We start from the raw sequence: 25,370 nt of genomic DNA, 5'->3' as shown, positions 1-25,370 counted from the left end.
CCTTCAGCCGCCCCCCCCCTCTCACCCCCTGGCCCCTCCATTCACACAAAGTTTGGCTCCATCGCAGCAGAGGGAGGGGGCGGCCCGGTCCGGCCCAGCTCTGCCCCCGGCCCGGCCCGGCCCTGGCTCCGGCCCCCGGTCCCGGCCCAACCCTTATCTGGGTTTATCTGATCTACTCGTCTAGTTTAAGAGCCGGGCCCCGCCCGTCACAGAGCTCCGCTCCTCTCCTCTCTCCAGCCCGCCCCGTCAGTCAAGCCTTCTGTGCGTCCTCTCGGCCACCCGGTCCGAGGTGTCTCCCTGCCTAGGACCTAAGGTAAGGGATGCGGCGAATGTGCCTCTGGGGTATTGGGGGGTGATGAACTGAAGCTAGTGTTTCTAACAAGGAATCGTGGAGGACTTTTCACCCCGAACTTTTTCAGCCAGCGGACTTCGGCGTTCCGTTGTCCTGCTTCGCTCTCCATAGAAATCCCTGCAGGGACCACTAAGAAGTAGTTGAGGTCGATTGGCTACCCCACTATCTAGGGCTGAGGTGGGGGAACCAGTGGCCCCTTGCTTCCTTTCTCCCTACCCCACTACCTCCAAAGGAGCTTCAAGTAGTTACATACTGACAACACAGTTCTTCAGTCCGTGACATAGTGACTCCCAAATGTAGAACTCAGACGTGCTCCCTTAACGGCAAAGACGGTGCCTCCCTCCTCCCAGAAACACTCAGAAGCCCTTGTCCAGCAACCAAAGTAGTACAATTCGAATAGTGACATGCACTGGTTCTGAACCACACATTAAGAGAAACACGGCTCTCTTGTTAGCGGATGAGTTAAACTGAGGACCATCTCTGCCCAGTCCCATTCCCTTTCCCTAGCTAGGGTTTTTCCCCCCCTAGCATGTGCACCCACTCCCCTGTGACCTCCTCTACTCCACCCACTCCACCCTCCCACCCCCCAGATGCTTAGGACTGATCTCCCCACCGGCAACTGCAGGCAGCTGTATGTGTGAGCCCCTTCACAATGGCAGTAGGACCATTGAAGACTCCAAAAACAAGCTGGGAAAAAATGATACACTGAAGGAGAAAAGGTAGGGGGTAATTTCTTCCCCTTCTCCATTATTCTCCTCTTTCCTCACCTCCACTCCTTGCCAGGGACTGACCAAAGACCCTTTGGGTAATGCTTCAGTCATAAAGATCAGAACTTGCAGGCTGGAGTAGGGGGGAATGAATTGATTATTTCTACTCATTCTTTGGTTTAGTTTTCAGCCCAGATGCAGTCTGGGGAGAAAGTGTTCTTTCCAGATTTGGAAAGAAGGATGATCATAGCATCATAGATGAGGAGCTGATTCCTAATGCTGACTCCGATATCCATTATCTGTGGCAATATTCACTATGTGTTAGTGAATATCGGAGTCAGCTTAAGGATCCAGTTTTCCTGACCTTTCCCACATCATACTTCTCTGGGAAGGTGTCTTCCTAGGAAGTCGATAGAGGAATTACTCAGGAGGGGCTGAAGGGAGACTGTTGCAGAGGGTGGGCTTCCCAGTTCCAACCAAGATCAAGATTAGCCAAAGAAATCTCAACCCTAGGACCTAGGTATTCTGGATGTTCCAGAAAAAGCAGCTGGTAAAGGAACTTTAAAGCACATTCTCAGCCTAACTGTGGTCACTATGTTGTATTTTCATTCAGAGGTCAGCATGATGATCTCTGGGTTTAGGCTGGGAGCTGGATAGGGCTGAAGCTCAAGGGGAACTGGGAGAAAACAGGTGTTGTAGCTTCCTGAAAATTCTTCAGAATGGTAGTCAGGGGAGGTATCATGATGGGAAGAGGGGCCAGGGAAGATCTGCAGAGGCAGGAGGCATAGCTTTGAATGATGTTAGTTTCTCTTCTCCCATGTCCTCTCCCTAGCCTCTTTGGTGGCCAAGGAGGAGGTGGGAAGGGGGAAGGGGGGTTCTAGGACTGTCTGGCCTCCAGAAGCCCCTGCCAACCTGGGCCCTGAAAGGAGCTGCTGTTTTCAGAATCATCCCTCCTCCCTCCCCCCCCCCCCCCAGCAGCCAGCTTGTCTCTGTGAGTATCAAATAGCAATGACTCCACTAATGGGGAGAGGAGGGAATGGTCCAGATTCCTTATAGTAGCTTTGGCACAAAGCCTGACCCCCCACTCCTTACCCTGAGCAAAAGCCACTACTGTTTTGCCATTTATATCCTGCTCTGTCTCCCCCTTTCTGAATCCCATCTGCTCCCTTGCTGTGATATGATCCTACCTGCACCATGAACATGGGAGTGTATATTTGGTGTGGAGGAGCAAAGTTATCTTCCTCTGCTCCCCCTCCAATTACCATATACCCTCTTGCATTGCCCCCTTACTTCATGGGACAGTTTTATTATCAATTTAAATTTAAGAGGTTGGAAGTGGGAGAGAGAAGAGGTTGGTAAATTAATTCAGATGTCCAAGATGCCAGTATTACTTTTCTATTTATTCCTTGGGCTCAAATAATCTAATATTTGAGGGTCAGGGATACATCAGGTCTCTCCTTCAATCTCTCTCAATTTTATGCAGTTATTTGAGATTGTTGATCTTTGGAGGGGAGATGAAGTTAAGGTAATGCAGCGTAACCTAACTATAGAGGGACCCTCCAGAATCAGGTTGGGAAAATGTCTGGATATTTGACACAAGAAGAAGCAGGGCAGTAACCCTTTGGCAATAGTTGTGAGGCTGGAGAGAATAGAGCTGGGCAGTGGAGCCCCCAAAGCTTATTGCCAAAGGTTATTTAGGACAGAAGGGGAAAAAAAACACAGCTTTTGGAACCCACTCCACCCCCGGCCTAGATTCTCATTCTGCCTGATTGGTCTGTGGTTCTGCCAAGATAAGGGCAAATGGTTAAGAAGACAGAGTGAGGTGAGGCTGGAGGCAGGAAGACAGGTGAGATGGTTGAGGAATGGGGATATCTAACTCTCCAATAATGAGAGGTGTATAGACAGAGAGAAGAAAGATGTATTCACCTGGACTTCAGATGGATGTGAAGGAGGGAGTCCTCCTAAAGTTGGACCTAGAGTTGATTAGGTTCTCTTGACAAGTTCTTGTCTGTTTCCTGTCTCTGGACCAACACTATAGCTCCTCTCTTAGCTAGCACAGATTGGGGGATCACAGGAAAGGGGGATGATTTCTGCAAGTTAGAGATACCAATTTTTGCCAGATAGCATTTGTTATTTAGGTGGAAGTCTTTAACCAACCCTCCCTCTGAAGTATCTCTGTCCTAGGATGCCCTCCCCTCTGCCTAATCCCTTCTTGGAGTCTTTAAAAGGTACAGGGAAAAAACTGTGGAGAAAACCTATTCCCATTGGTGAGTTCCTCCAGGAGCCTCTATTTTATGGAGGAATTCAAGCCAATTTGCCTTCCTTCCCCTTTGTTCTGGTCTTGACTTTCTCTGGGTTTCAAAACCACCCTCTCTCCCCAACTAATCCTGCTTTTTAGCTTCCTTTGGGTGTCATCTTAAACTTTAAAATGGAAGCTCCTCAGGAGCAAAGGCTCTTTCTCTTTGCCTGTATTTGTATTCTCAGTGCTTAGAGCTGTGCATAACACAAAGCAAATGGTTAGTAAAAAAAAGATTGTTTTTTTCCTCTCTCCCTCCCTCTTTTTCTTTCCCTCCCTCCCTCCCTCCCTCTCTCCCTTCCTTCCTTCTTTCTTCATGTCAAATCCCAAATTTAGGCTGTAAATTGCAAGGGACTGGGGAAAGGAAGCAAATATTTAAAACAATATCAGATCCACAAAGGGCCTTAGAGATAATTTAACACAAGACCTATATTTTAGAGATAAGGAGACTGAGGCTCAGAAAGGTAAAATGATTTCTTTAAATTTTTCTCTACTGGTGAGAAATAAGGGGTTATAGGGTTGCTTAGTTTGGAAAGTAAAAAGTTGAAAAACTTGAACAGAAAGACTGAATTGTGATCTTCAAGGTTATATGTATGATATACATGTGTATACAATGCATAAAATAAGTTCATATATAGGACCTAAACTTTCCTTTTCCCATTAAAGACAATAGAGAAAATGGGAGCATGAAACATAAATGAAAGACATCTGAACTATAGAGTTCAAGAAGAGAAAAGAAGAGGGAAGCTATGATCTCTTTGTCCCAGGGAACATCCCTGTGGAGAAGTCATACAATTTGGCCCTGGCTCAGAGACAAAGGGATAGATATGACCCATGGAAGTCTAGAATTTTCTTAGAGATTAATGTTTCACAGGGGTATTCTAGACATCCTTTCTCCTTTGTGTTTCTGGGTTCTTCATCAGTCTCTTGAGCAATAGCTCCTGCATCTCTTCCTCCTAAGTTCTTATAGTGGGTTTTACTTCTCAGAGAGCACAATGCCTTGCAACCAATGAGCACATAATAAACTTTATATAATTCAATCATCAACTATTCAGTGAGCATATACTGTGTGCTAAATGTATGTTTGATATATAAAGATATTTCATACCTCATTTCCATAGATCTTTTTACCACTTTTTCCACATCTCTGGTTTCAATTCTCTTTTTACCCACAGGGAAATGTTGTATGTCCAAAATTAAGTTCTTCACTCCCCCCCCCCCCACCACCAGACTCCCATATTTCACCATCTGCATTTTTTGCCAATAACATTAATCCCTGAATTTACCAGTGCTAGAAGAGACCAGTAGAAAATACTTAAGCAATTGTCTAGTTCAAATCTCCTCACTTGCCAGATGAGATATTGCTCAAGAAATTAATTGACTTTTCCAAAGTCACACAGATAATAAGTGGCAGATTTCAGATTCAAACCCCAGCCTCCTTGGTTCATCTCTCTACACTGGTCATCATGGAACTTTTGTGTCCTCCCTTTCCTGTCCTTACCAAAATTTGTCCATCACTCTGTTCTTCCTGAACATGCTCAGATTTCCATTCTGCTTGGACACCTCAAACAGCCTTCACCTAGTCACCTTCACTATTCAGTCATAGATGCTTCACACTCTTTTCTTATTCCTTTTCTGAATGCTGGTCCTTTCCTATTTAGATCATCATAGCGGCACAATCTTATACTCAATGAAAACTTTTTAATTATAGATTTTTCCACTGAAGGCAATGTACAGGGGGGGAAAAAAAGTATTGCATTTGGAGCCAAGAGATTTGGTTCAAATCCTGATTCTTCTACCTTGAGACTTGAGATTATAGAGTTGGAGGACCCTAGGGAGTGGAGGATGCTACTAGTTCAACCTCTTCATTTCACAGATAAAGAAACTGAAAATCAGGGAAGTCAATTACTTGCCCAAAGTCATACAGGCAACAGGTACAAACTGGGATTTGAACCCAGGTCATCTGACTTTTCAGAATCAGATCCATTGCCCCAGGGTCTAGCCTAGAGTTTATAATCATAGCATTTGAGAGCTGAAGGGAATTTATTGAGCATTAATCTAATCCCCTTCTTTCAGAGATGAGGGAATCATTCTTTGAGCCTCTATTTCCTGAACTATAAAATGGAATTCTATTTTATAATGTTTGCCCCCACTTTTGTGATGGAGTTATTGTGAAGATCACATGTAATAATGTATATGGAAGAGCTTCGCAAATTGCAAAGGAATATTAAATTAATAGAAGCTGTTCCTGTGTACTTGGGACCCTTCGCTATCCTGATTTATTAGAGTTTCCTTCATATAGAGACTTTTCTAGGCAGACAAACTAGACCTTTTCATTGTTCACCCATACTTACCTTCTCCTACCCTAAAACATGACACAGATTCCATCACCACTTCCCCACCCTTTCCAGGTTAGGATTCACTTTCTCCTCTCCTTCATCTCTGACCTTCTATTCCTGACCCACCTTATCCATGAAGACTTCCCAGATTATTTCCATCCAAGCTTCTGAATCTCTATAGCATTCTTCTTCATACTCAGGCTCAACTATCATTTAGGATGGCCTATGATTTAATTATGGTGTTAACATTTTAAATTATTTATATTAGGTATATATCCCCATTTTCCTTCCTCAGGCATGGAGTTACCTGTGTATAACTTATTATCTGAGATCATCTCTGAGTGTCCAGCTCCAAGACAGAGAGTAAATAAGCAGAAAGTTATAGGTTGTATCAAGGAGATGGGCCTGGAGTCAGGAAGACGTCTAAATTAAAATTCGGCCTAGTAAGTCACACTTACTAGCTGTGTGACCCTGGGCAAGTCAGTTAACACTGTTTACCTCAGTTTCTTCATCTGTCAAACGAGCTGGAGAAAAAAATGGCAAATCAGTTTGTTTGTCCAGAAAACCCCAAATGGGATCACAGAGTCAGACATGACTGAACTACAATATAAGTTATAATGTGGAGAAAGGGTTGAACTTCAGATCATTTTCACTGTTTATCATTCATTCATTGAACAAAGATTGATTAAGTGTCTCATCCGTGCAAGACATTATACAGAGCAGTAGAGAAGACACAAAGATCTATAAAGTGTGTTTCCTTATGCGCAGCTTGCTAATAATTTAATAGAAGAAGCTATACTAAATGCATGAAAATGTGGGTTTGAAGAGCACTTCTGCAAATTGGGTATGATATTTCCCTTTCTCTCAGTTTCCTCATCAGAGGAAAGTAGGTGTTGCATGGAAAAAGTCTTGGACTTTGTCAGGAGGAGTTTCAATACTACCTCAAATACTAACTGTATAATTTTGGACAAGGTCATCTTTTAGCTTCAATTTCCTTAGTGGCAAAATGGGAGTAATATCATTTACTTCTCAGGGCTGTTGTGAAGATCAAGTGAGATAACATAGATAAAGTGTTTTCAGACTTCAAAGTGACATGTAAATAAATGTTCACTGCTGCTTTTGTCTTTAAAAAAAAGGAGGGGGAGGAGACTAGATAATCTCTAAGGTCCCTTCTCTTCTGAATCCAAATTTAAATCTGAGAGGGACCATGGAAGCAATTAATAATTAATAATAATCTTTTGCCTTATAGATAAGTACAGTATGATACAGAGAGGTCATGTGGACAAAAGTGATTTGTCCAAGGTCATACAGCCAGTAAAAGACTAAAGATCTGAACTGTTTCAAATCCAAATGGAGGTGAGAATCTCTTCTGACTAATCCCAGAAAGTAATGTCAACGTTCTGGGGCATCTGAATGGTCATAGATAGAGGAGGAACCAGTCTCTCAGAACCTCCAAAGTAAATCTTTCTCTTCTCCCCTCTTCTACCCACACTCCTATACTGTTTTAATGTGGGGATATGCCATGGGGATCCTGGTGCTTTTGTCATGTTGAGTCAAAATTCTGTATGTCCTTGACCAAAACTGGTCTGGCTCTAAACTGACCTTGAAGTTCAGGACTCACATAGGGACAAGTTGAACACTAAAATGGAGTCACTTTGAAGCAGGTCCTCTCAGAATGATGATGTGCCTGAACTCATAGGAGGGTAATATGATTTTCCCAGAGCACTTCAGAATGACAATTTGGAAACTTTTAATAACTTACATTTTTCTAGTGCTTTGCAAAATACAAAGTATCTCCATGTATATTACCTTATTTAATCCTTCAAGTAGCCTTATGAGGTTTGTATCCTATTTTCTCATTTTAAAGCACAGGAAACTGAGGTTTAGATACATTAAATAACTTGCCATATACCACATAGCTAGTAAGGAGCATAACTGGAAATCAAGTGAATGCAAGTCTTTTGCCTCCCATTCTAATATTCTTTCCACACAGAACTGAAAAATAGCCAACCTGATATTTGACTGGTCTGATCCCTAACTGATATTCTTCTATTAACTTCCAAAACCCCTGCTCTTTCTTGTTTGTTTGTTTGTGCAAAAACTTTTCTTTTTTTTTTTTTAATAAAGTTTTTTATTTTTCAAAATATATATGTGAACAATTCTTCAACATTAGCCCTTGCAAAACCTTGTGTTCCAATTCTCCCTTCCTTCCCTCATGCCCTACCCTAGATGGTCAGTAGTCCAATATATGCTAAACACAGCATCCCTGCTTTTTCTTGACCTCTTGGTCTGGGTGGTATTGTAGGGCTAGGAGTGATAGGAAGGAGTTTGTGTTTCTAGCAACACAACTACCCACTCAGTTGTCCATCTCTGACTCAATGCTGTTCCTGTTCCCCTTGCCTCTCACCTTTTCCCAGATAGTTTTCCTTCATTCTGTTCCTGGCCTTCAAGCTGTCTCACCCCTTACTGCGCCTTGCCCCATGCCAGCTGTCCTCAGTAACTACCTCCTGGATTCCCTCCCTGCTTTGTGTCCTGGAGCCTGGGTCAGGGATGGAGCTGGAGGCGGGGTTGGGGATGAAGGGGCTTGTTGAATGGGTGAATGGGGACAGGCTTGGACACTGACACTGCTTGCCGCTCACATAGAGTGGTTGTGATGGAGACAGAAAAAGAGACAGCCACAGAGTATGAGCACAAATAGATTGTTCTTTTAAACCCAGATCCCTCTGGCTTAAAGGCTGGACTCAGGTATTTTCTCTACCTTGGTCTGTCCTCATGAAGCATATGAGAAAGGCCCATTGGGGTGGGGAGCATGGGAAGGGAGACTTCTGTGGGAATAGCTTCTTGGCCCTTTCTTCAGAATCCCATCCTTGGACCAAGTTCTGACAGTTCTGGAGCTCTGTTTCTCCAGTTTCTAGAACCCCTTTAAAAACAGTCTGGGAAACTAAGGCAGAACTTTCTAGTGGATGGTCCCAGCCCCTCTGCCCCATTCCCTCTCCTATTCTAGGAGGCATGTCTGGATGCCATATTTCCAAGCCTATTCTCTCCTCCCTCTCTCATCTCTAAGGGATTTCTGTGGCTTTTTTTTTTTTCTTGGAAAATCCTTTCTTGGGATTTTTTGAGTTTGGAGCATGAATGACAGATTCTCTCAAGGGGTTCAATCCTTTCCTCTTTCTTTCCTGTTTAGTATCGTTAAGGGGACTCAGGTCTGAGGCTCCCCATCTCCCTCCTTAGCTCCAACCCAGACCTCCCCCACCAAGACTCTGCATCCTCTTCCCCCCTTAACTCCCCCGCAACTATACACACACACACATACCCTCCCAGACTGTGGGACAGGGAGCCAGAGGAGGGGCCAGCCCTGCATACTAATGCAGGGCCCATTGTCAAAGCGGCTTTGTGCCCCAGCTCTCCATTGAGGCGGCTCTGAAGCAGGCACAATGGGGGCTCTGTCCCTGAGTTCCCCCCAAACAGTCACCTGCTTTCAGAGCCTCTCCTCCCCCCCCAACAGTGTCCGGAGGGGTTGGGGAGAGTGGGGGAATGGGCTCTGGGCCAGGGGCGTTGGGGGTGGGGGAGAATGGGCAGGGGGCACTGCCACCCCTGGGTCAGGCTTGAAAGATGGGTAGTTGGCAAGGCCAGACCTCATTGGATACAGATGCAGGCCGAGCACTGAATTCCCAGTGGGAGTTGGATTGGGGGGCGGCCGCTCCTGCTTGGAATGTGGGTTCTATCGGGCTGGAGGAAGGAGACACTTCCAGAGGTGCCCACCTACATGGTCACAAATACCCAGCAGGGTCTCATAACTATCATTCTTCTCTTCTCCCAAACTCCTGAGTTAGAATGGAGACAGACACACCTCCCCCTGCCCACTTCCATTCAGTCACTTATATATGCACGCACACACACTGGCGCACACTCACACATGCACACACATTTGCCCACATACACATAGACATTCTCATATATGCAGACACACACACACAGAGACACGCTCACTGAAACGCAGCAGGGTGTAGTATAAAGACCCCGAATGTGGAGTTAGAAGGCCTGAGCAGGAATCCTAGTTATGAAACATCTTAGCTGTGTGACCCTGGGCACGGGACTTAGATGCTCTGAGCCTCAGTTTCCCCATACGTCAAATGGGAATAATAATATCGGCCCTCCCCAGCTCCTGGGGTTGTGCGGAGGAAAGCCCTCAGTAAGTCACTATAGAAATGTGAGTTCTTTTTATCTGTGTCTGCTCATACATACACAGGCATCTGCGGGTACACGGATGACCCCACCTAGAGGCACACTGAGGTTCACCTCCGGCCGTCGTGGATGTCTTCCCCTGTGCTCTGAGGATGCACACGTGTCCCCTGCCTCCTCCACCTCGTTCTTGCGTTTGGACGCCTGCGCACCCCACTCCCGTCCCCCGGCACCTCAGGCCCCCCCCCCACCTCGTGCCCTTGCCGCCCCCTGCTGCTCTGACACAGGTTGTAACAAGTTTGCACTTGTTGTGACCTCGAGAATGTGGCCCTGGGGCTGGGAATGTCCCACTATTCCAGCAGTGGCTTAAACTTTAACCAGAGCACACTCCCTGGGGCTCGGAGCGAGGCACAGCAGCCCCTTCCAGGCTCCTTCTCCCCCTCCCCCCCAAAAGGGCGCCAGCCTCCCTCCACCCCTAGAGAGGGCTCGGCAACGTCCCGCTGTGTGGTCACTGTCGCCAAGCTGAGGTTGGGCTGAGGATGCCCCTCTCCCTCACGTGGCTCGCCGCTCCAGGAGGGTGTGAGAGGGAAGGCAATGATGGAGGTTGCCTATCTGAGAACCCTGGAAAGGTCATCTGCCCGTTGTTCTTCCTGGAGACCCCACAACCCCCAGGGGGTCCATCCCAGGACCCCAGATGCTTTTATGTTAGGGGTCTTTTCTCATATCCAATCTCAATCCCTTCTGATGATGGAGCTCATATATGTAGACCCAGAGCTAGGTTTCATAATCCCTCAAGGATGAAGTACCGCTTGGTATCAAGGTTCTGAGAGTTTGACCCTAGAAGGACAGGGACAATTCCCCCATCGCCTCTAAGAAGAGAGCCCTAGGGACTAAAGCCAGAGATCAGGGAAGGGATTCTGACTTGGAGCAATACCTTCTAAACCATCAGTGACAGCAGCACCAGAACTGGGTTCATTGCTTGTTTGCATATTTTATTCACTGTCAATGTTTCCTGTGGTAAAATGAAGAATGCATGGAAAGTCCCAGCCCCTTCCCCAGTGTCCTCCAGGCCCTCTGCCCCTCTCCTCCTGTCCTCAATCCTTATCTCTCCTTCACTGACCCCCCAGCCTCAGTACCTTTCTCCCTCCCTTTCTTCTCCTGCCGTTTTCTCTCAGGCTGGGTCTTCCCCGAGAAAATCTCATCATTTTTTCAGTCCATACCCACTGGGTATAGTGAGAAGATGGTATTCTTGCTCCCACCGCTTTCTAGGCAGAGCTTTCCCTTGCTTCTTCCAGGATTCTGCTTTTGTATTTGGGTTTTCTCTTTCTGACACTCTCAATATGAGGAATATGGAGGAAAAAGTTAAATGGAAATTTTCAGGCTGGGGGAATGGGATTTCTTTTTGAAGGTGGTCTGTAACCTGAGAGAGAAATGGGAGTATGATCCCAGATCTGTGTGTTGGATGAAAACAGGGGGAGTTTTAAGATTACTCTTAGTCTCTATTTCTGCCAACTGTAAAAACCTGGAAGAATCTGCTTAGATAGCACTACAAGGGATTTAGGTTAAAATTCAAAAGGGAAAAAAGTCTTCCCAATGATCACAGGTCACCCAGGCATGGAGGAGATGAGAAATTCTCTTTTCTTACTTGAAATGTTAGTGAAGAGCATAGACCCAGACAGGATGATGGGGAAGTGACAATTGTGTCTAGAAGCTAAGGCAAGCTCTCCAGAAACCTTTGGCTATGGGATTTTCTGCCGCATTTTCAATATGTCCTGTTATGAGATCATTTTGCCCCTTTCCCCTTACTCCTGCCACCTACCCTGTCACCAAAAAGATCAAATTCAGGTTGAGGTGGAAGGATAGTGATATTGGACTTCCCCTTTTTTTCAATCCAGTGTACAGTTGTAATTATAATTGTCCTTGCCTGCCCTGTTTCACAACATCCCTAGCTCCATCTGTTTTTATCTTTCCTATCAATCAAAATCAGATTCTTAACTCTTTCTCATATTCCACTTACCTGAAAGAAAACATAAGATGAATCCAACCAGATGTTTTTATAAGTTGGACAGCACAACTGAACTCTACAGGAACCGGGAGCATCCCCAAGGACAGGGGCCTGTGGGAAGAACAAGAAAGAGAAGTGGTAGCTTTGGGGGAAAGTAGAGGCATTCCTGTGACTTTTTTATGTTAAAAATGAAGCAACTGAATTGAAAAGTGGTCATTTGTTGAATTGTTCCATTAGGTTGACTCAATCTAGGAAAAGAAGCCATGGAATTCCATTTTGTAGTTTTCAGACAGACCCCTTCTGACCTAGTTTCTTGACACATACAATCTAGCCAAGTCAGACATTATTATCTATCGTGTGCTTTTCCCACAACCAATCAATCTGTGCTTCTGCCTTATTTTCCTTTCTCTCCCCTAATTTGCCTATGGAAAAATTTTCTCTTCCTTAAAGTCCACTTATGTATACATCTGGAGGGAGAAAAAAATGTAAAAACTTCCAGGGAATTCCAGGAAACTAAGGGCTGGGTCCTTTTCTGTCTCTCTCAGCTTTCCAATCTTTCTTCCTGGGCCTCAGTTTCCCTTTCTATTGATAAAGGACTAGGATTATATATTTAGAATTTAAAGAAATCTTAGAGATTACCTAGTCTAACTCTCTAGTTTTACGGATCAGAAAATGGGGGGTTAGAGGTTAAGGGAATTGCCTGAGGTCACATAGGTAATGGCAGAGGCAGGTGGAACTTGGACCTTTACTGCCTCTCAGCTATATCGAGGAATCTGTATCATGGGATTGTGGGCAGCAAGGAGGGGGAGGAGATGCCTGCTGGGTCTAGAGGACATCTTTTGGCTCCAGAGCTCTCTGGCTTTGGTCTCCAGTCCTGAATTCCCAACATTACATGAGAAAAGTCCTGTTAGAGGAAACCAGGAGTCTTAATACTGGATCTCTTGGCTCCATCTTTGTCACTTTCTGATCTTCAGTTTTGCCTGTAGGACTGTGACTCCTCCAGAAACCTGGACTCCCAAGTGTATTGGAAAGGAACCACTAGGAACAGATACAGAGAAAAGGAGAAAGCCAGGAAGCAAGTGTTAAATTCAGTCTGAAGGAAAGAGAATTGAGGAGAGACTTAAGTTAGAATCCCCAAGTCCTTGGATGATTAAACTGCAGCTGCAATAAGGGGAATTGAGGTCAGACAGAAGGAAGAACATCCAAACAATGGGGAGTATCAGATCCTAGAATGGGTAATTGAATATGGATCAGGAGCATATATGGAATCATTTGTTCTCTCATGACCTCTTTTAATAAAGAAGAAATTTTTTTGTTTGAAAGAGGTAAAGCAGGAGGACGAATGAAATGAAGTCTCTAGAAGTCTCAGACAGTTCTAAAAAGAATCCTAATAAAATAAAGGACCTGATCCTATGTATTCTTCTACTGGCATGCGATCCTTTCTGCCACCCAGAATCACTCTTAAGATTTTCCTTCAATCTTTTCTTCCTCCTCTAAAACTCCCCACCAAGGATTTCTAAGCCTTTTTGTCTTACTATTTCCTCATAATCTGGAGGGTAGTTACCCTGCAGGTAGAGAAACTGAGGCACAGAATGAGGACAATAAGGATGAGACACAGGCCAGTGCCCCTGCCCTTCTTCCCTTCTCCCTGCTGGAGGACAGTATGGCCTCATTCTGGGCCCAGGGGGCCAGGAGCCCCTGAGGAGCCGGTCCGACAAGCTTTGGTCCCTCTCCGGTTTCCTGGCTCCTCCATAGGGCCATGGCCCAAGATGCTGGTTGCAGATCTGGTGACAGCTCAATAGAGCTTTGGCCTCCACTCCCCTAGGCCTTATCTCCTGGGGCCTGGCCATCTCCATGCCACAGACCAGCATTCAGGGCCTGCCAGCTTCTTGGAGCCATAAGCCTGGACAAGGTGAAGGGTGCATGCCCTGATTGGGGGTGGTGGTGATAGTGACAAAAACTGGGAAGTTTAGCTCTATTTAGCATCTTAATAACTAAGATACTTCTCCAATGACCCCCACTGCAGGACCCTCTCTTGCCTAGGGAGTTATATGGGAGGAGGAGCCCAGGGAAGTGAGGATGAGGTAAAAGTAGATTGGAGAGCCCTGACTTTCTCCATCTTTGTTCATCTATATTGTTTTCAGTATACCTTGGTCTCCCAGCCTCCCTGCCCAGTGGCTCCTTCTTGGACTTGGAGATTGGTGAGTAGAGGACAGAGAAACAAGGTATTGGCGTGGCCCTGAATTTCTTCGGAGGGAATCTAGAAATTTTATCAGTAGTTGTTATGGGAAGAGTTCAGAAAAGGAAAAGAATTGTCCTTGTGGCAAATGACAATCCAAAGAACATTAACGATGAATCTCTCCCTCCCTATCCCACCCCCAAAATCCAGAGAGCTCTGCCCTCTGGTGGCTGGATACTGATTTTTCCAGCAAGGACTTCAGGTGGATTAAGATTAAGGTATCTTCTTCCAGTTTTATTCTCCAGCCCAGGCTCTCAGATCTCTGCCAGGGAGCTGAGACTGTAAGGAAGCCATTAGATAGAGCTTCGAGGGAGAGGGCTGGACCTGGAATCAGGAAGATCTGAGTTCAAATTTGGCCCGAGACATTTCCTGGCTATGTGACAGAATCTGGGCAAGTTACTTAACTTCTGGCTACCTTAGTTTTCTCATCTGTAAAATGGAAATAATAATAGTTCCTACTAAAAATGGAGATAATTAAATGGAGATCATAATGAAAATGGAGATAATAGTACATGCTGTGGAGATATTTATAAAGTGTTTTGTAAACCTTAGAGTGGCATTTACATGTTAGTTATTGTAGTGTCCCTGTCCTATGCATAGGAACTCTTCTCTCCTTATAAATATTCTTTGACCATTTCTCATAAAGGCTACTTCATGTGGTTTCCCCTATGGAGAAAATCTGAAACATAGAGAGGGATATGCTGAAGTTTAGAGATTTGCCATATGTCAGAGTAAGGCTGAGAAAGAAGAGGTCATTTCAACTATTCCTTTGCTTCAATCTTACCCAGCTCAGATTCCTCCACAAAAAGGACTCTATAATCTTCCTTTATCCAATTCAATTCAACAAGTACTTAAGTACCCACTACTCTAAGGTCCTTCATACTGCCTGTTATGTAGTTATCCCCAATAACTAACTTCAATCTCTTCGGTTTTGGATTAATCTCATTTCCTCTGATTCCTCAATAGAGATGAATTAGAAAGGTGGAAGGTGGCAAGCCATGGAATACCATTTTCTGGGTTGTACTTGACTTCAGCCCTGTCTTTGAGGAGAATGAATACTGGGTCTCAGAGTTGAGAAATTTTTGTTCCTAACTCTTCCTCCTGGGCAACTAAACTGAGTCCTCAGTCACCCTTTAAGGCCAGTTCCACAAAAAGAACCCCAGCTGTTGCCAGGACACTAGCACTGCCAGCCTAAGTGGATTCCTTGGTGTGGTCCCCACTGTGGCCTGGTGATTCTGAAGGGTGGAAAGGAGGTGCATAGAATCAATATCCATGTGTTGAGTCCCCTAGGGAGCCTGCCCTCCTAGTGCCCTCAATTTACAAATTGGGAAAGGGAAGTCCTGCAGTGCCAAGCTCCGGGCAACTCTCTGCAGGAACATTATGCCCTCTTTCCAGAGGACAGAGGGCATGGCCTAAAAATTGGGAATTACTGAGCTTAGGATGGAGGGGGGAAGGGAAAAAGAGGGAGCGGCTAAGATCAGCCCATGAGACAGAGGAGCTGGATGGTTAGAGAAGGGCCCCTAATATGGTCCCATCTCTCCTTCCCTCCTTCCCCTAACCGGAAAGCACATGGGAGAACCAAAGGGGCCAGGCAGAGGTCTCTGGCTCCCAGGAAACACTTTGAAGCTTTTTCTCTTTTTTTTGTTCGGGGAATGAAAACTTTCCAAACATTGACACAAGGGAAGAAAAGCCTATTCTTCTGCTATGGGCCCAGGGCCTGTGTGCCAGACTGGGGCCAAGGGATGGGAGGGAAAAGGAAGAAGGGCAGAGGATGGGGATGGAGACAATTTTGACTCAGCCAGAAATGAGCATGAACATATATACAAATACACACAGCCTTCATCCCACCTCCTCCACCCCCTCCACTCCAAGTTTGTTGATCATATGATTCCATTTTTACTTCTCTATCTTTCTAGAAATTAATGAAAAATGAAGCTGCTTCAAGAAATAAATCCCACATCCAACCCTGTTCTTACTCAAAGGTTAACCTAAGCCACAATGCTTTCTTCTTTGTCCTGAGGTTTACACCAACTTCCACCCCTTCCCTTTTCTCTATCTCTGTCTGTCTGTCTCTGTCTCTGTTTGTCTCTGTCTCTCTCTCTGTCTCTCTCTCTCATCTCTCTTCATTCCACTGTACTTAATTCACTTTGGAGAGTTTATAAGGCCAGACTGATGTTTGAGTTGGAATTGGTAATCCATTAAAGATCTAAAGCCAAACTCTTCAAAAGGAGATTGTGGAGTAATTTCTCATTTCCCTGAATGGCAAAACAAATGAGAATGAACTAAAATTGCACTAGACAGGATAGTTTCCCCGATCTCTGGTCTGTTCAGCTCACCTGTGGAGAAGTGGGGACACATTTCAGAAAGGAAAAATTCTGAGTTCAGAGCAGAGTGACCAGGATAACAAAAAGACTAGAAGGCAGCATAACATTTCTAAGATCTACTAAACAAACTTAGGGTGGTTAGCCTGGAAAAGAAAAGACAAGGGATGAAGTGGGGAGACATAATCTAATTGTTTTCAAATATTTGATGGGCTGTCACATGGAAGAGGGACCAGATTTGTTCTGATTGGCTTCGGAGGAAATAAATAGGAAGAAAAGGTAGAACCTAAAGAGAGACAAATTTTAGCCCCAAATAGGGGGAAACTTTCATAATGAGAAATTTACAAAAGTGGAATGGGCTCTGCCATTCAGTTTTTCCAAAGTTTCTGAAATGATCTCTTTCTTATAAAGACATTGTAGGGGTAATGGACAGAAAGCTGGCCTCAAAGTCAGGAAGATCCAAGTTCAAGAATAGCTTTGACATACACTGACTTTGTGATTATTTAACCTCTTGGTGCCCAATGAATTTTCTAAAACCCTAAGTGCTGAATAACTGCCAGTCTGTATTGCATGAGGGAGTTAGTTCCATCATAATGAATTTCCTTCACCAAAGAAATCACAGATCCAACCAAAAAAATTATTAATTGTCATCTACATAGTACATTAATATTTACAAAGAACTTTGCATAGATTATCTCCTGTGATCTTCACAATAACTATAATCATACCCTCACATAGATATATATGTGTATGTGTATATATGTATGTGTGTGTTTATGTGACAGAGAGAGACAGAGACAGAGACAGAGAGACAGAAAGAGGGAGAGCAAGAAAGAGAGGGAAACAAGAAAGAAATTATATAAATTGCTATAGAGCAAGAATTATTTCATTTTAATTATTGTTTTCCAGTGCCTAACATATTCCTGTTAGTTAGTAAGTACTTCTTAAGTGCTTGCTGAATTGAACTAAGATGGTATTTGAATTCAGGTGTTCCTGACTCCAAATCCACCACAAGAAACTGAGGAATCCCATGAAGAAAGGGAGGGGAAGATAGAGACAAAAGAGGAGAGAGATAAAATAGCAGAATGAATAATAAACAAAGGATACCACACAAAATCAGAAAATGAGGTGGGTAAGTGGGAAGTGGATCAATAGAAGAAAAGTGAAAAGAATAAAGAAATAGTCTAAAAAGCCAATAGAAGAAAGCTTGGGAACAATGAATAGAGGAAACAAAAAAGAATGCTATCACCTCTAATTCCTCTCATGTCATTCGTCCTGATTGTTATCCCTGAGAAAAGTCTTCCTCCCAACCTGGCTTCTACCTGCCTCCCAACATACTTGGTTAAGACCTCCCCTGGTTGTCAATCAGGGTGGGAAGAAGAAGCAACCTACTTTTAATAGGAGCTTCAATTAAGAAGGCAAATCCATTGCTAAAAAATAAAATTGTGATAAATGCAGACTGGCTTGCTTAGCTGGTTAGAACACAAACTTCTAAGTTCTTGATCTTGTGTTTGATTCCCCTGTGGATTAGCTGAAGGTGTGGAGGTATATGAAATTGGTTCACAGGTACAGATTGCTTCCTTAATCTTGTCCAATCACTTTAAAAAGCCCCAAGGTTTAGTGAAAAAGAGTCAGGAAAACTAGGTGCAGATCATGATTTCAAATTGCATGATTTCCAATAGATTAGCTATTGCAAGGTTGTGACTAATTTGATTTTTGTCTTTGCAGAAAGGCACAAGACACATTTATTGCACTGACTTGATAGCTAAGTGACAAAAATAAAGTTATCTTACCCCTCTGATTCTGTTTCCTCTTTTGTAAAATGGAGACAAAAATGGATTTAAAATTTTTCTGAATGATCCAGGGAGGGAAATTATTTTACCACTTTGAACCAGGGCATTAAGATATCTGGGTAAATTAGAACAAAGCTTCTTAAACTGTGAGAAATGTAATTGAATATGGGGGGGGGGGGGTCACATAAATGTTTGATTTGTACCTATTTTATATACATATACACCTGGGATCACATAAAAATTTCTCAGGCAAAAAGGGGTCCTGAGTGGAAAAAGTTAAAAAGTTGTGGTTGACTAGCTGTTTTATCCCATTTCACATGAAGGAAACGGGGCAAGGAGTAGGGAAGAGTACCTGCTCTGAACCTGGTTAGGACCACTTGCTGGACCCTCGGACAAGAGTCAGCTGCCCTACATTCAACTCTCTCACTTACTACTTGGGTGATCTTACGCTAGCTCTTCAATCATTCCTCATCTGTGAAACAAGAGGAGTTAGAATATATGATATCTGGTCTCCTTCAGCTCTAAATCTGTGACCCTGTCATCTCGCTGTTCCCTTCCCGGGTCTAAAATTCTGTGATTCTGATCATGATCTCTGTTGGCCTTCTGAGTTTGCCTTTGGTCTAAGTCCTGGAGACTAGGACAATATCACCCTCTGGTGGCAGAAGTGGGGGCAAAGTGGGGACACAGCCTTACGTGCTGGAGCTTTGGCCTGCCTGCCTTCCCACATCTGGGTCCAGTTTGGAGGTGGAGGGGATGAGAGGGAGATCCTTTCCCAGCCACTCCTGGCCCTGGTTCTCCATCAGGAGCCAATTCACTTGGGTGTGGGAGGTGGCAGACACAACAGCTGGGGGCATCAGATAACAGATGAAGGAGGCAGATAAAACAGCTGGCACCAGCAGATACAACAACTGGAGGTGGCAGACACAACAGGCGGAGGTGGCAAACTGGCCAGCTAGAAGCCAAGGGCCCTGCTACTCATGGAGATGGAGCTGAGTGAGATGGGACATTGAGGCTGTGTCTGCCCTGTTTTTTTTCTAGCGTCACTACAAATGCAGCAGAAATATTTTCCCTTGAAAGTTTGAGAGCAATGAGGAAAACTCTGCTAGAAAGTTCTAACACAGTTGTTTTTATGTTGATATGTTCCAGAGGTAATCACCTCTATGCTCTCTTTTTTTAAAAAAAAAATTTCAAATCATAAGGAAAAGAAAAGGCAGCAGCAGCTGTCTAGACCCCTGGATGCTCTGAAAGCTTTAGTGGCCTGGCTTTCAGGGAGTGTTAGGCCTTTGTGGGCTCATTTAACCCCCGCTCCTCAAGATGAAATTACCTTCCCAGGGCAGGTCCAGGACATCTTAGGAGGTCAGGCCCTTAGGCCAAATGCAAAAGCTTGGTTCACCAATGTTTTACTTCTGGAAAAGTACAAGTTACTCCCCAGGCAGGCAGGGGTGCCAGATGTCCAATCTAGAGGAGACTCTCTCCTCCTATTTCAATGCTTTGTTTGCTTTTCTACTAGCAGAATGCACAGCAGAACTGAATATAAGCCTAGTCAGACACAGCCAATGATTAGCACTCAATCCCTCTTGTACCTTCTTCCCTGGGCCAGCTTGAAATCTGCCAGTCTTACTCAAGGACTTATCAAAAAAATGCCCCACCACCTTTGGGAGAGCTCCTTCTTTCACCGTAGCTTCCTTTGTTCTATCTCCATGTATGAGCCCCTGCCTTTACCTTTATCTGTGATATAGGATCCTTCAAGTATGAGATCAACCGCCAAGCATTGTTTGGAGACAAAGGGATCAGAGGAAAGGGAGAAGTTTCTGAGATGTTGTGGTATAATAGACAAAGTTCTGGATTTTAAGTCAGGAGAAACTTGGGTTTAAATATACTACTTCTGCACTTGTTTCTTCAATGGTCAAATAGAAAAAATAAAATTTGCAGTACCTGCTTCACAGGATTTTTATAAAGATCAAGTGGCAAAATGTACAAAAATATATAAGAATAAGGCCTAATAATTGCACTGATATATAGAGAACTCCTGGATGAAAAAATTCCATCCATCAATATAGATCAGTACCTTCTCTACAATTTACATTTTTTTAAAACTGCCTGTAGCAAGCTAATTGTACAATAATTCAGAGTCTGATTCTTTTTGTACAGCAAAATAATGTTTTGGTCATGTATACTTATTGTGTATCTAAGTTATATTTTAATATATTTAACATCTACTGGTCATCCTGCCATCTAGGGGAGGGGGTGGGGTGGGGGGTAAGAGGTGAAAAATTGGAACAAGAGGTTTGGCAATTGTTAATGCTGTAAAGTTACCCATGTATATATCCTGTAAATAAAAGGCTATTAAATAAAAAAATAAATAAATAAATAAAGATAGACCTCAAAATATCCTAGAAAACTCATCCAATTAAAAAAAAAAAAACAAAAAAACAAAAAAAAACTGCCTGTAGCACAGAGAGGTCAAGTGACTTCTGGATGAACACATCCAGCCTGTGTTAGAGGTGGGCTTTAAAGTACTATATAAATGTCAGTTATTATATCTATTGTGTTTTTGCTGGGTTTTAGGAATGGGGACAATCCGAGTCATGGACTGAAAGCTGTAAGGGATCTTAGAGAATCTCATTTGACAGGTGAGGAGACTGAGGTCCAGAGAAGTTTGACATGCCCCAAGTCGTGCCGGTAGTGGCAGGGGCAGAATTTACACCTGGGTGCTCTGCCGTAAAATCAGGGTTCTCTGCACTCTTTATGATGAAATATACTAGTATCAGGAAAATTTTACTTTGGATTCAAAAGGCTCCAGATAATTTGTTATGGAGTCTAATGGAGATTGGGGCTAGTTAGGAGCAGTGGGTCCCATTTCAGGCTCTCTTCATTCTCATCTCAAGGGATCTTAGGGTGAGACTATGATCAAATCTGAGACCAGGTTGATGGTCGCATCACCATCAGAAAGTAGAGGATATTCAGACATCCTCTAGGGATAGCTGCCAGAGGAAGGCAAGGGTCTTGTATAAATCTCTGCCATGCTGTCTCCCTCTCCAGATGACTTCGGTTGCCAAGGTGTACTACAGCCAGACCACCCAGACAGAGAGCCGGCCCTTGATGGGCCCGGGGCTGCGTCGCCGGCGGGTACTGACTAAGGATGGCCGCAGCAACATTCGCATGGAACACATTGCTGACAAGCGCTTCCTCTATCTCAAGGACCTATGGACCACCTTCATTGACATGCAGTGGCGCTACAAGTTGTTATTATTCTCGGCCACCTTTGCAGGCACCTGGTTTCTCTTTGGTGTGGTGTGGTACCTGGTGGCTGTGGCCCATGGAGACCTGCTGGAGCTAGGGCCTCCCGCTAACCACACGCCCTGTGTAGTGCAGGTGCACACGCTCACAGGTGCCTTCCTCTTCTCCCTTGAGTCACAGACCACCATTGGCTATGGGTTCCGCTACATTAGTGAAGAGTGTCCACTGGCCATTGTCCTCCTCATTACCCAGCTGGTGCTTACCACCATCTTGGAGATCTTTATCACTGGCACCTTCCTGGCCAAAATTGCCCGGCCCAAGAAGAGGGCTGAGACCATCCGCTTCAGTCAGCACGCTGTGGTGGCCACCCATGATGGCAAACCCTGCCTCATGATCCGTGTTGCCAACATGCGCAAAAGCCTCCTCATTGGCTGCCAGGTGACAGGTAAGCTGCTCCAGACCCATTTAACCAAGGAAGGGGAGAGCATCCGACTCAATCAAGTCAATGTGGCCTTCCAGGTGGATACAGCCTCTGACAGCCCATTCCTCATCCTGCCCCTTACATTCTACCATGTGGTGGACGAATCCAGCCCTCTACGTGACTTGCCCCTGCGCAGTGGTGAGGGGGACTTTGAGCTGGTTCTGATCCTGAGTGGGACAGTGGAATCTACCAGTGCCACCTGCCAAGTGCGTACATCCTACTTGCCAGAGGAGATCCTCTGGGGCTACGAATTCACACCTGCCATCTCACTCTCAGCCAGTGGCAAGTATGTGGCTGACTTCAGCCTCTTTGACCAGGTTGTAAAAGTGACCCCTCCCGGCTGCCTCCGAGATACCACTGTCCGTTATGGGGATCCTGAGAAGCTCAAACTAGAGGAATCATTCCGGGAACAGGAAGGAAAGGAGGGCAGTGCCCTCAGTGTACGAATCAGCAATGTCTGACTGATTTGACTCCCACTTCCCTCACCCTTCTGGCCAGAGGAGATATTCTCTGGTTCTACCTTCCCCCTGTCTCATGCCTGTTCTCTCTCTCTCAGCTCCCAGGCTCCTTGGAGAGAGTCCCAGGATCACCCTTCTCCTAATCCCATCTCCTTCCACCCCAGTGGCCTGTCATTTGCTTAGGCCAGCCTGAGGGAACGGTCCCCCTTTGGAGTCTGAGTCCCACCTCTGAGCCAAGGTTTGGGGTATTTGGGACACAGCAGACTGGGCTGAGGAAGAATAGGAATTCTCAGCTATTACTGGAGACTCCATAAGAGAACTTTGCAGTTGGATGGATGGATAAACTCTGCTCCATTTATGAAGCTTGGTGCCTTAAGGATGGAGGACTTTCCTTTTCTACCTTCCCACCACAGCTAGTTCCCTGAGATCAAGCTCCCTCTTCTGGTCACTCTGGGAATTACACTCTTAGATCTGTCTGATACTGGGACCTGGCAGTGGATAAAGCATCAACCTATCATGGTATCTCTGCTAAACCCCAACAGAGTACTACTTTCTCTTCACAATTCCCCAAGTGGACCTTCTCCCTATGTCCCAGATCCGACTTGTCCCTCTTTTAATACCTTTGTCCCCAGAGATTGGAATTCATAATAAATGACCACAACATGTAGCCCTACCACAATCATATACTCATAAGAGTTTAAAATTCTTTAAATTGAGGATCACTGGGAAAGAAAAATTGTCCAAATTTCAGGTGCTTATCTCCCTAGGTTACTCAAGGTTTTCTGTGAGAGGTCTGACCCTGGTCACTACATTCTACAAAGAAAGGTTCAAGTGTCTGAACCCTTAGGAAAGTGTCTAAGATGATGTTTCAGACAGAAGCTGTACCTAGGTACCCTCTTCTAATCAGTTGGTACCCTCTTCTAATGAGTTTGTTCAATGTCCCTTTTCCCTTTACTATACTGGCTCTATTTCCCAAAATGAATAGGATGTAAAGAGGACTTTTCTTTATTCTTTGCTACACCGAGGACCAGTTCTCAGGGTCCAAAAGCTCTAGTAGAATTGGACAAAAATCCCACCATGTGGGAAGTTTTCTATAAGTCAGGCTTTTGGGTTGAGCTTCTAGGGTATGCTGCCTTCAAGGAACTGGTTATTTGCTATTGAGGACTGGACAGAAACTCACATCTATGATGGGAAGTCACTATTACCACTCTCAGTCACCCTGTACTCCTTTGAAAAGTACAAGTTCCCAGACCATTAGGTAAATACCTGAATGCTTGTGGGAAGAAGAACATGACATTCCCGGGGGCCAGAAGAAAATGAAAGAGACTCTCCCTTGTCCTAACTCCACTGTTTGCCCAGAACTCAGTCCCAAATGCTCAGTGAGCAAGTATTCTCAAAGGAACAAGACTGGATTACTTGGATGGGATCCAAGGAAAGCAGTATAATGCAGTAGAAAGAATGTGAGATTTGGAGTCAAGGACCTGGGTTCAAATTCTGATTCTGCCCCTTATTGCCTTTGTGATCTGGAGCAAATCATTTAAACTCTCTGGGTCTCAGTTCCCTCATCTGCAAATCGTGTGAACTAACTGACCTCTAAAGTCTCTTTTAGCTCCAAATATGATCCATTCTCTGGCAGAGACCAAGTTGGATAGACAGTGAGATTTTTCGCCTGAAGAAAGCCTCCATATCCATGGAGGATAGCCTTATCGGCAGGTAACAGGGACACATTTTGCAGGATTCTTGTGGAGTATCATTAAATGAGGTAATTGAGAGAAAGCAACTCTCTGTTGTTTATATAATAAGCCTATGGTCAGCAAATCACATTCCAATCTAAAATGTGTTTGCATTTAAATGTTCCTATATGTATATGCTCATTCTATAGCCTTGTAAACAGGCTCAAAACATCTCCAGGTTGGCCTCAGAATCACAAACTGACCACATCTGTGTGAAGTTCCACCCAAGAAGAGCCTTTTGACCTTGGCTAATCCCACCTGCCAAGTGGAGATTGCTACCACTTCCCCATCAATCTCTGCTCATAATAAACCCAACTAGAGGCCCCTGGCCTAGGTGGAGTTTAGACAGAGATGAAGCTTACAGATACTTGAAAGCCTTCCACAGGGACCAGAAGGGAAAGAGCCATCTGCTAGATTTTTCCTTCTTGGAATCGACTTCCCTGATTTCTTCTGTATATATCTATATACAGAACAGGACTCATACACACTGACATATAATGTCCATATCTATATGTTATACCTAATCAGTCCCCATCCATCTGGTTTCTTCTGCACATAGCTGCCACCTCCTTATATGAGTCATTTCTCCTCCCTCCCTCCACTCCCTTAGTCTTAATTTCTCAGACTTCCAGACTCTTTGGACAACTAGCAAACTTAAGAGAAATTGCCTGGAACCCAATTCACTGACTTCCCTACTTTCCCTATTTGTGTCCTGCCCCCAAGTCCAGATCTCCCTGTATATTGCACTTTATATGACATGTTCTCCTTTGTTCTGGTCTGGAACCCATATGCCAAGGATCCCATTCTCCTCCCCAACCCTAAATGCCTTCAACAAAGGGCTGTCTCTGTCCCCAGATGAGACATTTATCTTCTAAACTATGAGATGTGCCTATAAATATGGACAGTTCTTAAGGAAATGGACCACATCTCTACTAACCATCATCCAAGAATGTGGGGGGAAAGGGAGAAAGAAAGTTAAGAGTGTGGAAAGGGGATGTTTCTGAGAATGGCCTGGTAACCCATGGTGGGGGGTGTCCTTGAAGTGTCTGGGGAAGAAGACAGAAGAAAATGGTGGTATGGAGGGAACCCACAGAAATCCACAAAACCTTTATGCATTACCATTCACCTAATTACATCACTAAACACCTTAGGTAAGTGAAAAAGGTGTAGGCAGGATTTGGGGGGAGAGGTCACATGACATGTATAGAAGATTTACCTATGAAA

General features: G+C 44.6%; 1 protein-coding gene across 5 annotated transcripts; it reads left to right on the top strand.

Annotated features, from left to right (window-relative positions):
• Nucleotides 1-29: 29 nt before the first annotated feature.
• KCNJ10 (potassium inwardly rectifying channel subfamily J member 10) lies at nucleotides 30-25,370 on the top strand. Of its 5 annotated transcripts, none has more exons than XM_031966846.1 (3): nucleotides 30-313; nucleotides 14,026-14,082; nucleotides 21,277-25,370. In XM_031966846.1, exon 3 carries the CDS (start codon nucleotides 21,277-21,279, stop codon nucleotides 22,414-22,416), a length of 1,140 nt encoding a protein of 379 aa, XP_031822706.1. In that variant the 5' UTR covers nucleotides 30-313; nucleotides 14,026-14,082; the 3' UTR covers nucleotides 22,417-25,370. The 5 variants fall into 5 exon arrangements, with proteins under 5 accessions (XP_031822706.1, XP_003767911.1, XP_031822707.1 ...); XM_031966847.1 differs by lacking the exon at nucleotides 30-313 and adding an exon at nucleotides 938-1,071; XM_003767863.2 differs by lacking the exon at nucleotides 14,026-14,082.

Source organism: Sarcophilus harrisii, chromosome 4 (assembly GCF_902635505.1).
Source record: "Sarcophilus harrisii chromosome 4, mSarHar1.11, whole genome shotgun sequence".
In the NCBI taxonomy this organism is placed as follows: domain Eukaryota; kingdom Metazoa; phylum Chordata; class Mammalia; order Dasyuromorphia; family Dasyuridae; genus Sarcophilus; species Sarcophilus harrisii.
Note: the sequence above shows the minus strand (reverse complement) of the source record. Positions and strands in the feature narration are given on the sequence as shown.

What these genes read in the sequence shown, in the direction of transcription:
- KCNJ10 (XM_003767863.2), top strand. Translation starts at nt 21,277, where the DNA reads ATGACTTCGGTTGCCAAGGTGTACTACAGCCAGACCACCCAGACAGAG.